The 16,663-nt window shown below is 40.8% G+C and overlaps 1 protein-coding gene across 1 annotated transcript in view; it reads right to left on the bottom strand.

Annotated features, from left to right (window-relative positions):
- Window positions 1-13,971, bottom strand: part of cacnb4a (calcium channel, voltage-dependent, beta 4a subunit) — a 143,452-nt gene extending 129,481 nt beyond the window's left edge. Inside the window, exon 1 of the mRNA XM_067987132.1 lies at window positions 13,580-13,971. Coding sequence (XP_067843233.1) covers window positions 13,580-13,624 — 45 coding nt within the window. The 5' untranslated portion in view covers window positions 13,625-13,971. The remainder of the gene's footprint in view (window positions 1-13,579) is intronic.
- Between the last annotated feature and the right edge of the window lie 2,692 nt (window positions 13,972-16,663).

The raw sequence follows: 16,663 nt of genomic DNA, 5'->3' as shown, positions 1-16,663 counted from the left end.
CCACCTGTTCCCTACCTTGGGGAACATTAATTTCCTATCCTGACCTCTCTTAAAAAAATCAAGCTGTGTTGTTAAATAAGATGTGCTGAAAAGGTCTCCAGGACCATTTTCCCTCACTTCCTAGTTACAATGGCCAACACTGATGATGAACACTTTTAGGAGGGCTGCAAGTGTAAATGTTGATATGATTCATCTTTTGACAGGTGAATCAAGAAATGACTCTTTTATTTTGTATATTAGATGGCGAAACTTCATGGTGAAGCCAGGAGCAACTGTAAAAAGGACAAATGTCTCAAGAATTGGCTCAATTGTTGTTGTGGGCTGTGAAAGATCTGGAGAATTTGTATGAGTGCCAACAAGTAATCTACTTGTCTTTTCATGACTTGCATCCATGGCAGTAACTATGAGCGTGACCATCATGTCCTCCCAATGGAAGATAATAGCATGGATGCAGAAGGACCATTTGTGGAGGATTATGACAGAAAACATGTGGAGATTTGTTTTTAAAAGAGAATAAAACCTTTTGTATTGAGCATGGTGCTAATGAATTTGTCTATTTAAGTAACTTGTTGAAAATTAAAATGAGGAAAATATTTTTTTTAAATTCATTTCTTTAGTATCCTTCTAAATTCTATGGATTGGACATTCCATTTAATGTTTTTTCACAAGTTAGCTTCATATAAGAATAAAGCAGGGTTTGGAAATACCTCAAAATGGAATGGAAGCATTCAGCAGTAAGCAGGTTTCATAAACTTATAGTACAGTATTAGTGCTATTAATAACATAAAAGGTAATTATTCAGTCAGGATGAAAGAAGGAAACAACATGAAATATTCTGAAGATAAGTAAATCCTAATTATCTGCAAATATAACCCTGCAATCATATCACCCTTGCATGAACATCACAAGGCCATGATACTTTTCATTTCATCTCACATCAAGACATTGCGTGAGTGGTAAAGTGTCAGTGGCATAAACACTGCTTTATAAACAGAATCAAAAACCCACGGGCAAGCAAAATACAAACCACAGCAAATGACAGTTAGCTGGGTGAGTTCAAACCAATAATCTATATCTGAATTCAGATAAAGCTCATGAACGACAGGTATGTGACGTTATCTGAGACCCTTGATTAGAGGTTGTAACTCCTTCATGGGTATCGAGTATTCTTATGGCCAGCTAAGGCATCAGAGCTGGATGGACCTATTAACTAGCATCAGCAAAAGTTAATCAAGAGCTGTTTAACAAATGTACATTGCATCAAGAGTGGCTGGTGATTGAGGCATCCCTCCTTGAAAATGTCGGACTATGATCTGCGCCTTGTATCATCTACTTTCCCTACAATTTGTATTCTGTGTACAAAGTACACAACATTCAACTTATGATGCATCACAATGTAATTCTCAGATTATGAAATTTGTTGTTGAAAACTGGCCTTACTTTATCTTAAGTAGAACCAAGCACAGCAAACCCACAGCCAGAAACAGGTAATACAACTGTATCTATTTTTAATTAACTGCAACATCGTCTGCATAGAATAAGCACCATAGTCAGGCTCCTCTTTATCGAGCCCATTAATGATCCATCGCCCTGATAATGGTTGCTTAAACTTTCAATCAATTTTAGTCCAATCTTGGCTTCCTCAAATCAAACTGCTGCCACTGAACCTATCATAAATCAGATGCCTTACCCTACAAGTATGCTTTGCCCAACCATGGAGCATTATTGTCATGATTCTTGTTTTCTTGTTCAAAAAAGGGTGTAAGGATAAACCTGGCAACCCAGTCAGTTTAACCTCAGTGGTGGAGACGCTTTTAGAGACGATAATCCGGGACAAAATGAATAGTCACTTGGACAAGTGTGGATTAATAAAGGAAAGCCAGCACGGATTTGTTAAAGGCAAATCGTGTTTAACTAACTTGATAGAGTTTTTGGATGAGGTAACAGAGAGGGTTGATGAGGGCAATGTGGTTGATGTTGTGTATATGGACTTTCAAAAGGCGTGTGATAAAGTGCCACATAATAGGTTTGTCAGAAAAATTGAAGCTTATGGAATAAAAGGGGCAGTAGCAGCATAGATACAAAATTGGCTAAGTGACAGAAACAGAGAGTGTGGTGAACGGTTGTTTTTCAGACTGGAGGAAGGTATACAGTGGTGTTCCCTAGGGATTGGTACTAGTACCATTGTTTTTTTTATATAAATTAATGACTTGAACTTGGATGTTCAGGGCACAATTTCAAAATTTGCAGATGACACAAAACTTGGAAGTGTAGTAAACAATGTGGAGGATAGTAACAGACTTCAGGAGGACATAGGCAGACTGGTGAAATGGGCAAACGCATGGCAGATAAAATTTAACGCAGAGAGGAGCAAAGTGATACATTTTGACAGGAAGAATGAGGAGAGGAAATATAAACTACAATCCTAAAGGGTGTGCAGGATGTCTATGTGCACAAATCTTTGAAGGTAGCAGGACAGGTTGAGAAAGCAGTTAAAAAAGCATACGGGATCCTGGGCTTTATTAATAGAGATATAGAGTACAAAAGCAAGGAAGTTATGTTGAACCTTTATAAAATACTGGTTCAGCTACAACTGGAGTATTGTGTCCAATTCTGGGCACCTCACTTTAGGAAGGATGTAAAGGCCTTAGAGAGGGTACAGAAAAGATTTACTACAATGGTTCCAGGGATGATGGATTTCAGTTATGTGGATAGACTGGAGAAGGTGGAGTTGTTCTCCTTAGAGCAGTGAAGTTTAAGAGGAGATTTGTTAAAAAACTTCAAAATCATGAAGGGTTTAGATAAAGTAAATAAAGAGAAATTGTTCTCATTAGCGGAAATGTCAAGAACCAGAGGACACAGATTTAAGGTGAGTGGCAGAAGAACCAAAGGCGACATGAGGAAAAACTTTTTTACGCAGCAAGTAGTTATGATCTGGAATGCGCTCCCTGAAAGGATGGTGGAAGCATATTCAATCATGGCTTTCAAAAAGGAATTGGATAAATACTTTAAGGGAAAAAATTTGCAGGGCTACGGGGAAAAAGCAGAGGAATGGGACTAACTGGATTGCTCTTACAAAGAGCCAGCATAGGTATGATGGGCCGAATGACCTCCTTCTTTGCTGTTATGATTCTATGATTCTCTAAAGTAATATTGTAACTCCCAGATCCGAACAATGCCAATGTGTTTTAAAGTTCCTGTATTTTAGTTGTACACAATTCAGATAATTCTCTTTGCCTTCTAATAGTTTTGATATTTTTAATAGGAGCAATCTAGCTGTGAATTTCAGAGATGTATAATCAGGGCATTGGGGAACATTCAAGGTGCGGAATGGGCAGAAGGAACTCTAGAAGATGAGAGAGCAGAGAAATTTCAGGAGATCGAGCTGAAAGGATGGATCTCAGAGTTAGCAGATGGAGGAGATAATGGTGACATGGAGCAAGTCAGAAGGGATATCAGGAAGTGAGTAAGGGGAACATTAGAGACACAGAGTGATCTGGAAGGAAAGAAGTAGCCTGTCCTATTCAGTCTACAACATTTTCAAAAGTTATGAAAAACTGTAAGCATTTCCCCAGAAGTAGCTCAAGTATTTTAAACCTCTATTAAAATAAAATGTTACCCTAAGAAGAGTAATATGCCATATAAACATTACTTAATATCTGTAATTTTATGATGGAAGCTCTATCGGTGTCCGAAAGAGAGTGCATGTGAGGCAGATGGGGAGTCTGCTGTATTTGTCTGAGACACTGGGGCAATGAGATGCAGAGAGAGATGCTGGAGACTGGACTAATTCAGCTGACCTTTTCTATTTATTTGGGGAAAAAATTATACATGCACAATACCATGCAGACTAAACCCAGACTTACCTGCAGTGTCGGCAGCCATCCCTGAACAAGCACACACACTGGAAATGGCAGCTTCAGTACATCAGAAGCCACATTATCCCAGCATTTACATAATGAAGTGGTACCAATTAACATTTTTTAAATCAAACTTTTGGACTCCAGCACAGTGAGGGGGCTATTAGTGCTGACACAATAAACCCAAATAAAGAGGATTCACAAGCTGTCAGGATCATAGAGGTGAGAGCAAATATAATTTTGCAGATCAAAGAGACAGCACCAATTTCTTTTACCATGTGTAAAATCTTTTGGGTTGAATTATACTTGTGGTATTTACATTGGTATTAATGTCAATGCAAAGTAAATTTGTAATTTATTGAGTGGCACTAAACATAGCATCTTACCAACATTAATAAGTCATACTGAATTAATTTTTCCTAGATTTTGCGTTAATGTCCTGGATTTTAGGCTGAGGAAGAAATGGCCTTGATATGGCAATGGGAGTTTAAAAGCTGTTTCCTCCCAGGCTATGAGCCTGATTTTCTTTTAAAATGAAAACAGCAATCAGATCCATAAGTAAACAAATTTTTTTAAAGTTTCGACAGTAAACCTTGGCACAGTGACATTTCTCCATCTCTGACACGACTTAAATGGTGGTATGATGTCTAAGCTAAGGTGCCACTCAAAAGTTTAAAATATTGCCCACACTTAACATTCTATAAATATTTCCCTGTCATCACCACCTCTGTACTGGCACAATGCAAAATATCTAATAGGAGAGCGGTACAGAAATACATTGTGTGCAACTAAATACCATTCGAGTCGCAGATTATTCTCACTCTCAACAGATGCCCATGTTGATGGTTTTAACAAAACAGTACTTACACAAGTATTCCTATACAATGCTCAAAGCAAGAAGTCGCCTGATGATAGGGTTCAAATCTATTATACTAAAACAGAAAGGACTTGCTATAACAGTACATCAGCTTGCATGCTGGAAGTCAGACGCAGGGCTGATTCTATTATTACTTGCCAGCGTGGGTGCCGATGCCCTGTGTTTCATAGAGCCTTGGGGCACAGTTTAAGTGCATTGTATAGAGCAGTGCAAAAAATGCTGCTTCTCGCTGCCAAATAAGTGTTAATAAATATTAATAAGAGACTTTCAAATCGGTGAAATGGAACTGTAGATGGACTCTGGGGAGAGGAATTGGCCGTGCATCCCAAATCCTGAGGCCACATCCTCCTCACAATTAAAAAAAAATCTGGAAAATAAGAAAAGTAAAATTCAAAATAGTATTTTTGCCATATCTGATTAATTGGAATCGGCTGTGCATGAATTTCCTTTCGAAAAGTAAATTTTTCAAAGATATGTCACCACTCCTACTGTGGCATGGATGGGGTTGTCACAGCATGCATGTCACCCATGTACAGGATTAAAGTTGATTCAGCAATTCCTGGCAACACGTCAATTCTGACTGTGCCCTCCCTTTCATGGCACACCATAAAAGAGAAGTGCCACAGCATGTGGAGCACAGAGAACAGAGCAAACCAATTTATTTATGTATTTGTGCTGTGTAATGCAACACAAACATATTTTCACTGCAATGCAAAATAGCCCTTAAAGCAGTACACTCCAAATCAGAAACGCTAGTTAGAATTTCAGCCTCGATGAAGTCGAATATATCTGTCCTTGCAGGGTGAGTTATTGCAATTTTGAGCGGAACAACTGAATAAAACAAAAACAATTTTAGCTCTTTCAAAGAGCCGGCACAGACATGATGGGCAGAACGGCCTCCTTCTCTGCTGTATCATTCTATGATTCTATGATTAACTTAATGATGGCACACTGCCAAATCTACCATACTGTTATTTGTGTTTTCCTTTCTTACTCCTTTTCACCAATTTTTTCCCTTCCCTCTTCCCAAGCCATTCCTAATGTCTGAGGCTAAATAGTGAGTACCAACAGGTCATTTGGACTAGCAACAATTTGCACTTATAGTACACCTTTACTGCGGTTATTGTTCCAAGCACTTCACTGAGTCGGAAAAGACACCAAGCAGTAGTGGAAGGGCGAGGGAAAGTGATGGAAGGCATCACGGCCAAAATCAATCCTATCATCAACTGATGTCCAGATTAGTGCGCTTGCAACAGAACTCATTGGATGGTGATTAGGAGCTCATTCATCAATCCCTAACCCAGAGATCTCACACATATACATCATGAGCGAGCAAAAAATGTGTGCAAGAAAACGGAGAGACAATTCAATATTATCGTTTACACAAGTATCACGGGTACTGTCATGTGGTAGTGAATGACGATGTGGAATATAAAAACATTTACAGAGATACTTGGAGGAAAGCCTGTTTAATTGGTTTAGACATTTTTTCAGATGCTGAAGCAACTAACTCATTAAAATATTTATTTTCTTCAGTGTGTTTTGTACCTACTACCACAAAGTTAGCAGAGGTTTTTCCGCATAGATTGTTGACATAATTAGCAACCTCACCTCCCTTAGGGAATGGCACTGTCTACAAACTGTTACTGGTGGATGGAGGACAAGAGCCTCTGAGTTCTATTGTTAAAGGCCATCAGAAAAAGGTGAACTAAATGTTACTTCTCTTGTTACTTTTGCTAGTATTTGTATTATGTGCTAAACCCCCTTCTCTGGCCCTCACACTAACTGTCACAAAAATGCAAAGGGTGATGAGAACTGTCGAAGTATTCTTAGTAAACAGAGTAAAATTAATTGAAATAGCTGCACAGAGCAGGCTGCTGAGTCTATAATGGGTCTGAATAGAATTCAAATTCGAATGGTTCACTGTACTGTTGACCTTCTAAAAGCTCTTCTGCAGTAATGTGCCATCAGTGCTGACATAAGCATGTTTTTTTTTTCCACTTATTGGGTATCAGCTTTGGCTCAATCTTGCTCCTGAATCAGAAGGTTGTGGGTTCAAGACCCACTCCAGAGACTTCAGTACTTGCTCTAGACCGACACTTCAGTGCAGTACTGAGACAGTGCTGCACTGTTGGAGGTGCCGCCTTTTGGATGAGATGTTAAAACAAGGCCCTGTCTGCCCTCTCAGCTGGATATAAATGATCCCATGGCACTTTTTGAAGAAGTGGAGGGGAATTCTCCTGGTGTCCTGGCTAACCAACATCACTAAAACAGATTTTCCGTCATTTATCTCATTGTTGATTGTGGGACCTTGCTGTGTACAACTTGGTTGCTGCGTTTATGTACATTACAACAGTCATGCACTTCAAAAGTACTTAATTGCCTGTGAAGCGAGTGACCACAGGACGTCCTGCGGTCAAAAAAGGCGCTTTATAAATGCAAGTTCTTCTTTCTTTCTTTAACTGTAAAGCTTTTATTTCAAAGAGAATCCGATGTGAATCTTTTATTGAACAGCATCCTTCTACTCCTGGGACCTGGGTTCAAAACTAATCTAGACAACCAAGTTAACATTTCTGTTAGACGACTATTAGGAGTCCAAAGTAGAATGAATTTGGACCTTCTCAATCCCCATCTCCGGTAGACCACGGGTTTTCAATTTTCTCTGTGGGGACCCCATCTCAAATAATGACACATTCCAGGTGACCCTCTATACTAACTTTTGAATGGAGATGCCAGGTGCCCAAAGGAAAACAATGCTATCACCACACAGCATGTTATTTATTAGTATGCAGCAACAGAAATATCATGCAAATAAGTCAATACAGAAAAATATGAAATAAAGAGTTCTCAGCCCAAATAGATAGATTAGAAAAGTCCATAGCAGGAATCTTCTCTCACATTCATTACTTCTCAGTGAGACTGAGGCTAGCAGTTCAAGATTACATAGAATTGCATAGAATTTACAGCATAGAAACAGGCCATTCCACCCAATTGGTTAATGCTGGTGTTTATGCTCCACACAAGATTCCTCCCACCCTACTTCCTTTAACCACATCAGCATTGACAGCATATTCCTTTCTCGCTCATGTACTTATCTAGCTTCCCCTTAAAGGCATCTATGCTATTCGTCTCAACTACTCCATGTGGTAGCAAGTTCCACCTTCTAACCACTCTCTGGGTAGATAAGATAAATATCACAATGGTGAAGTAAGTGGTGCTAAAATAGGAAAACTGGATCTAATTCCTGTTGCCTCTAGCAATCAAAACAGGTAACTGCTGCACTGGCCCCCAAGTAACCAAAATGACCTTCAGTATAATTCAACCCACCCAGGGGATTTGTTCCAATCTCTCCCATACCCCTTCCACGCAAATCAAGTATTTAGTCAGTCGGGCCTTGTGATTGTTAACGTATTAATAACAAATTACATGTAGAATTATGACATTAAATAACTTATCTCTAGATATCAGAGAATATACGCAAGTGCCTCCAAAATGTCTGTGCAATTAATTTTGAAGCCCAAACTGGTGTCTATTAGGATCCAAACTTTGTTTCTACAAGTATGTAAAAAGGAAGAGATTAGCAAAAGTAAATGTGGGTCCCTTAGAGGCAGGAGAAATTATAATGAGGAATAAGGAAATGGCAGAGATGTTAAATAAATATTTTGTATCTGTCTTCACAGTAGAAAACACAAAAAACATACCGGCAATAGTGGGGAACCAAGGGTATAATGAGAGTGAGGAACTTAAAGTAATTAAGATTAGTAAAGAGAAAGTACTGGAGAAATTAGTGGGACTAAAAGCCGAGAAATCCCCTGGACCTGAGGGCCTACATCCTAGGGTTTTAAAAGACGTGTCTGCAGAGATAGTGGCTGCATTAGTTTTCATCTTCCAGAATTCCCTAGATTCTAGAACGGTCCCCATGGATTGGAAAGTAGCAAATGTAACCTCACTGTTCAAGAAAGGAGGGAGAGAGAAAACAGGGAACTATAGGCCAGTTAGCCTGACAGCAGTAGCAGGAAAAATGCTGGAATCCATTAAGTACATAGTAATACGGTACTTAGAAAATCATAATATGATTAGGCAGAGTCAACCTGGTTTTTTGAAAGGGAAATCAGGTTTGACAAGTCTATTAGAGTTTTTTAAGGATGTAACTAGCAGGGTAGATAAGGGGGAACCAGTGGATGTAGTATATTTGGATTTTCAAAAGGCATTTGATAAGGTGCCACACAAGACGCTATTACACAAGATTAGGGCTCATGGGATTGGGGGTAATATGGTAACATGGATTGAGGATTGGTTAACGGACAGAAAACAGAGAGTAGGAATAAATGGGTCATTTTCGGGTTGGCAGGCTGTAACTAGTGGGGTGTAACTAGGATCCTGCTTGGGCCTCAACTGTGCAATATATATCAATGACTTAGATGAGGGGACCAAGTGTAATGTATCCAAGTTTGCTGACGATACAAAGCTAGGTGGGAAAGTAAGCTGTGAGGAGGACGCAAAGAGGTTGCAAAGGGATATGGACAGGTTAAGTGAGTGGGGGAGCAGGTGGCAGATGGAGAATAATGTGGGGAAATGTGAAATTATTCACTTTGGTAGGAAGAATAGAAAAACAGAATATTTTTCAAAATATGAGAGACTAAAAAATGTATTCAGAGGGATTTGGGTGTCCTTGTACACGAATCACAAAAGTTAACATGCAGGCAGGCAAATGGTATGATAATCTTTATTGTTAGTGGGTTGGAGTATAGGAGTAGAGGTCTTGCTGCACTTATATAGGGGTCTGATGAGACCACACCTGGAATACTGTGTACAGTTTTGGTCTACTGACCTATACTTGCCTTAGAGGGGGTGCAATGAAGGTTCACTAGATTGATTCCTGGGATGAGAGGGTTGTCCTATGAGGAGAGATTGTGTTGATTGGACCTATACTCTCTGGAGTTTCGAAGAATGAGATGTGATCTCATTGAAACGTATAAAATTCTTAGAGGGCTTGACAGGGTAGATGCTGAGAGGCTGCTTCCCCTGGCAGGAGAGTCTAGAACTAGAGGTCATAGTCTCAAGATAAGGGGTCGGCCATTTAGGACGAAGATGAGGAAAAATTTCTTCACTCAGTGGTTGTGAATCTTCGGAATTCTCTACCCCAGAGGGCTGTGAAGGTAAGTCTTTGCACATATTCAAGACTGAGATCGATAGATTTTTGGGCACCAAGGGAATCAAAGGATATGGGGATAGGGCGGGAAAATGGAGTTGAGGTAGAAGATCAGCCAGGATCTTATTGAATGGCAGAGCAGGCTCGAGCGGCCCATATGGCCCACTCCTGTTCCTACTTCTTATGTTCTTTTGTTTAGCTTGTTTGCTACAGAGGATGACACTTTGCAAAATCATTAGGGTAATATAAAGAGAAAACTGCATTGAACCTGTCTTGTTCTGTACTTGAGATGAGACATGATGATGTGGCTAGAAGCAAAGTTGAGAAATAATTGAGATCCTTGCAGTTGCCCCCACTTTGATGAGTAAGTTCTCACCCTGTTTTAAACTCCGCAATGTTATGACTGAGGTGATAAAAAGTGATGGATACTTACTTGGGAAATAGAGAATTAAAGCAATATGGGAAAGGACGGCAATTAGGCTCGAAAAAATAGAATTACCATGGTTTACAAAGTGGCACAAGTTCAATGGGTAATTGGCTTCCTTCTGTTCCTAAAAGGACTACTATTTATAATTAACGTTTTTCATACTTATAAGAGGTTTTGATAGAGTAAATAAGGAGAAACTGTTTCCACCGGCAACCAGAGGACACAGATTTAAGATAATTAACAAAAGAACCAGAGGGGAGATGAGGAGAATTTCCTTTAATGCAGCGATTTGTTATAATCTGGAATGCACTGCTTGAAAGGGTGGTGAAAGCAGATTCAATTGTACCTTTGAAAAGGGAATTGGATATATACTTGAAAAGGAAAAGTTTGCAAGACTATGGGGAAAGAGCAGGGGAGTGGGACTAATTGGATAGCCGTTTCAAAGAGCCGACACAGGCACAACGGGCCGAATGGCATCCTTCTGTGCTGTAACATTCTATGAATTTATACCTCACATTTAAAAAGGGTGCTCTTAGGAGTTCGAGTTTAGCATACACAATCTGCATTGTGAATAAACCATTTGCATTCAGAACTATTAAGCCATAAAAGTCTATAGCACAGAGTAAGGCCGTTTGGCCCTAAGCCGGCTCTTTGGTAGAGCAATTTAGTACTAATCTGACTGCCTTTTTCTCTCCCCATGGACCTGTAATTTGTAATACTGATCCAATTCGCCCTTAAACGATGCAGTGATTTCTGCCTCAACCCTTTTAGCAAAGCATTCCATGTTCAAACAACTCTTTGACTGAAATAATTTCTCCCAACAACTCTCCTAACAAATCAAAAAATCTCAAAGAACTTCACATGAATTAATTTTGAAGTGCAGAGATTGCTGTTATATAGGTAAACTTGCTTGTCCAGAGACTTCAGCACCTAATCGAGACTGATTCAATGCTGTACTAAGGGAGTGCTGCACTGTCGGAGGTGCCATCTTTTGGATGAGACATTAGACCGAGGACCCGTCTGCCCTCTGAGGTGGACGTACAAAATCTCATGTCACTGTTCGAAGAAGAATTGGGGAGTTCTCCCTGGCGTCCTGCCCAACATTTATCCCTCAACCAACACCTAAAACATATTATCAGGTCATTGTCTCATTGCTGTTTGTGGGACCTTGCTGTACACAAACTGGCTGCCGCATTTCCTACATTACAACAGTGACCACACTTCAACAACAAAAATACTTAATTGGCTGTAAAACGCTTTGGGATGTCCTGAGGTCGTGAAAGACGCTATATAAATGCAAGTCTTTCTTAACCAACTTGAGAGTTTCATGTCAATCTCTTGTCATGCTCTTTTAAATAGTCCTATCTTTGAACCGTTTCAGCTCCTCGAGAATAATGTTAAAAAGCTGTGGTTGGCTTGCAGTCTGCAGTCACATTATATAATGCAATCACTGCTGATAACAGTATGGGCTGTTGCTCATCAGCCAGGCAGCAATGCTCACTGAACGAAGAGCTAACATTTACTTTAACTTTTACTCCAAATTTTCCAAAGTTCAGTAAAATTAACTTTAGGCAGATTTAATAGCAAAGTATGTTGGATGGTGCAAGAAACCAGAGATGAGATCTTTCCCTAAACTAATAGTTTGCATCAAAGTAGTACCCTAAGCTCTGGAATTCCCTCCCTAAACCTCTCCACCTCTCTCTCCTCCTTTAAGACGCTCTTTAAAACCTATCTCCTTGATCAAGCTTTTGGTCGCCTGTCCTAATATCTCCTTATGTGGTTCAGTGTCAAATTTTGTTTTGATAATCGCTCCTGTGAAGTGCCTTGGGACGTTTTACTACGTTAAAGCTGCTATATAAATGCAAGTTCTTCTGATTGTGTGTATGAAAAAAAAGAAAAATTGAAAAAGCAAATGTTGCCCATTGCTCACCTGTGTCATTAAGATTTATAATGTTTAGGAGGATTAAGTGTCAATCAAAGGATGAGCTACTAAAATGGATTACAAAGACATCCAAACAATAATATCTATAACAGATGTTAGTCATATAGCATTGTCCTCATTATAACACTTGGAGTATACGGCAACTTTTGATATTACTTATAATCTTTCAGGGTCACTCCCCATTAGAGAACTAATGTAAAATATCCTCGCTGTGACATGCGATTTGCACAGCTCCCAAAAATAGTGTTCACAGAGCGAAGTAACTGCTGTTAAAAGCAGCCATTATGAGATTATAAGAAAACTACTTTTAACATTTATCTTCAATTGCACATAGCTTTCAGCAAAGGCTAAAAGGTGTGAAAGGTACATTGTGGATTCAAATAATTAACCATTTTAAAACCAGGGAAAAGAAAGCTTTAGTCTGTCGAGAAAAAGAAGTAATCAATTGATGTGGCACTTAATTCACTTGAGCAAAAGATTTATCAACATAAAGGAGGCACTATAAATACTGTCCCTAACAATATAGCGCTATTTTGATATTAGCCTTTCACATCAATTGTATCTCAGAAGTAGCCAACAGCAAATGTGATCTATCACTAAAAATACAGCTTTAGCACCAGTACTATGTTGCAATTTATCTTGCTCTCATTCAATTGCCACAGTTTACCATACAAAATGGCTAAAGCATATTAGGATCCAGCTGTGTGAAAATGATGTTAGCAAAGCAATAGACATCCTCCATACTTAAGCTGCAAGCAATATTTTGCCAGAGCGCAGTGCTCTGTCGTCCATTGAGAAACACACACACACACACACACACACACCTCGAGGGGACAGTATAGATTTTAACTTTGGATTTTGAACTGGTTAAATAAACGAGCACTTCAAATGATAAAAAGGAAGTCAAAACATTTTCAATTTGGCTCGGCGCGCAAAAGCTAATTATTCTGTTATTTTTCTCTCACTCCAAACGCTGTGTTACTAGTTGTAAGCTTGAGGTTGTTGAGCCTTGACAGAGAGAAGGCACTATCCATTGCTGCTGCTTTCTGCTATTGCTGCTGAGAGAACGAGAGGCGAGGATTGCTGGTGGCTTTCCATAACTACAGCACAGGCCTCCAGTCTTCCCACATATCTACAGAATCATCGCCTGGCAATGCAAGCTTTAATGGAGGATTATTGCAGGTGTCAATGAATTAAAAGGAATCTCTGCCAGTGAGAGAAATAACAACCAATTTTTTTTTATGTTCTGCTCCGTGTGCTGCTCGATAGACTTTTCTAATCCCCTCCCTCTCCCCACTTCACTCGCACAACATACACTCACCGCCTCCGAGTCATCGAATCCATGCAGGTACAAATTGTCGTACATGGAGCTCTGATAAACCAGCACTGCTGATAAACACCACAGAATGTAAATATGTTAGTCCGGCTGCAAATGGAAAGCCAGGAGGCCCAGGATCCCAGCGTCTGCTGATGTCTGTTACAGAGATGCGTAGCCCAGTCAAGAAACAGAGAGAGAGACGCTGTTCATTCACATCATGGAGAGCAGGTTATCCCCAGAGGCTGCTCAGACCTGGCATTTCTCTGCCTTTCAACTACAGAATAAAAAGCATCCTCTCCTCATCAGGTCCTGATGACACGGCCGGAAGGGGACTCGGTGATTGGCTGAGCTAGACTCCAGTCAGCTGAGAACAGCCTTTGTTCCTCTGGTCTGTAGATGAGGAGCCGATGGTAAATGGGGGGGGCGGGGGGGGAAGCTTCTTCACCTCCTAAAGAGATTTGATAAATTCCTTCTGCATTAGATAAGCAAGTTATTTTTAGCCAAATGTACAGGGACTTCATGTTCAGCCCTGAGCAAATATTAAATTTCTTATTCTTATTTTGACATTATCACCAGAAGATATACAATTAATCTGCCTTTATGTTTGCATGGAAATTACATGCAGAACACGCCTATTGGATATTCCTATTGGTAGGCCAACTGAAGCATGTAAGCATTTCTATTATTTCAGCTAATTTCACACTTAGCACAGGCTTATTTGCATCAATGTGCAAGTCTTTAAAGAGAAAGTATTACTTCATTAAGGGCGCACAGGCCCTATTTAGTAAAATAATTAGCCCATCACAATCTCTTTAAGGTTCTAGCATGTTTTTGTGTCGGTCTGTCGCGTGCAAATACCGTATGTGTTCCTGAGCCTCAGTCTCTGTATTACACACTTCCTAATTGAGCTGCCCTCGCCTAGAACAACAGCATCTTACAATGTTACTTAGCTGCACAGCCCATTATGTCAGTGCTGCTTTATAGAATATTAACTGGGATTTACTAAGTTTTTAAAGGGGCACTGTCATCAGGAATTTCCGGCTTGCAAAACAGATTTTTTTTTGTGCATTTTCTGTGTGTGCAGGGGAGGTGAGGGGAAGCACTGACAATAGTGATCGTCAGGGTGCACTTTCAAAGATAATGACCTCAGTAAGTCCTGGTGCAATTTTGTATATCATTTAGGTGATTGGCACTACAGTTACCATGACTGCAACCAAAAAAAGGAACTTCAATTGGAATTTGCACTGAGAAAAGCAATTGCAATCTGAACCCAAATTAAGAAAAGTGACTTGAAATTGATTTTGAACTCAGAAAAGGAAAAGGAACTTGAATTAAAAAATGAGAGTGCAGAATATGTCAATTTATTTTGACATGATAAAAAATATCACCATGCAAAGTGTTGAAAGGCATTCTATATATAACTTCTATGTATTTATTCTTTCAAATTCCCAACTGTCTAGCCTTTGGCCCTCCATTCACGACATTTCTGCTCAATCACACCCTCACCTCCACCTTTGATGCCCTTGTCCCCATTAATACCATTACTCTCTCTCACCCTGGTCGTTCCCCCGGGAACGGCCCTCATCTCCGCTCCCTTAAGTCCATGGGCTGCAGACTTCAACGTTTATGGCGGACAACTGGTTTAGCCATTCAGCGCCAGACCTGGCTGGACCACAGAAAGTACTAATAGGGTCCTGATCTCCTCTGCCAAAACTGCTCGCTATCCCAGGATCATCCTGGAATGCAAAGATCACCCGCGGCTTCTCTTCTCCTCTACAAACCGTCTTCTTAAACCCCTATCCCCTGCCTTCTCCACCCTCACCTCCAAGAACAAGCGCAAGGACCTCATGGACTACTTTGTCACTAAGATTGAGGCCATCCTCAGCTGCTTCTGCTTCTTCCCTCCCTTCCCCTGCCCCAGCAAGCCAAACCTCCCCTATGGATCCCCCCTGCCCTATCCCTGAACTGGCATCTTTCTCTAGTTTCTCTCCTATCTCCACTCATGCCTTCTCCGAGCTCATCTTGACCATGAGACCCACCTCCTGCTCCCTCAACCCTATTCCCACCAAACTGCTGACTACCGAACTTCACTTCCTGGCCCGTATGTTAGCTGATATCGTTAATGGTTCCCTCTCCACAGGTACTGTCCCCCTCCCATTCAAAACTGCCATCATCACCTCCCCTCCTCAAAAAACTCACCCATGACCACTCTGTCCTTGCAAGCTACCGCCCCATCTCCAACCTCCCTTTCCTCTCCAAAGTCCTTGAATGTGTTGTTATCTCCCAAATCCAAGCCCATCTTTCCCACAACTCCATGTTTGAATCCCTTCAATCTGGTTTCTGCCCCTGCCACAGTATTGAAATGGCCCTTATCAAAGTCACAAATGACATCCTATGTGACTGTAACCACGGTAAACTGTCCCTCCTCATCCTTCTCAACCCATCTACAGCCTTTGACATGGTTGACCACACTATCATCCTCCAACGTCTTTCCTCCGTCATCCAGCTGGGTGGGACTGCGCAACCTGGCATCCTATTTTACCTGAGAGGAGCTTCCGACCACATATCTGCTCCATCACCAAGACCACCTACTTCCACCTTCGTAACATTGCCCGTCTGTGCCCCTGCCTCAGTTCATCTGCTGCTGAAACCCTCATCTATGCCTTTGTTACCTCTAGACTCGACTATTCCAATATTCTCCTGGTCGGCCTCCCATCTTCCACCCTCCATAAACTTGAGCTCATCCAAAACTCTGCTGCCTGCATCCTAGCTCACACCAAGTCCTGTTCACCCATCTCCTCTATGCTCACTGACCTAGGTTCGCTCCTGATCCGGGAACGCCTCCATTTTAAAATTCTCATCCTTGTTTTCAAATCCCTCCATGGCCTCGCCCCTTCCTATCTCTGTAACCTCCTCCAGCCCTACAACCCTCCGAGATCTCTGCGCTGCTCCATTTCTTGCCTCTTGTGCATCCCCGATTTTCATCGTTTCACCATTGGCGGCCGTGCCTTCAGCTGCCTAGGCCTTAAGCCCTGGAATTCCTTCCCTCAACTTCTCCGCCTCTCTCTCCTCCCTTAAGACGCTCCT

Source organism: Heptranchias perlo, chromosome 7 (genome assembly GCF_035084215.1).
Source record: "Heptranchias perlo isolate sHepPer1 chromosome 7, sHepPer1.hap1, whole genome shotgun sequence".
NCBI lineage: Eukaryota > Metazoa > Chordata > Chondrichthyes > Hexanchiformes > Hexanchidae > Heptranchias > Heptranchias perlo.
This window is presented reverse-complemented; position numbering and strand designations above follow the sequence as displayed.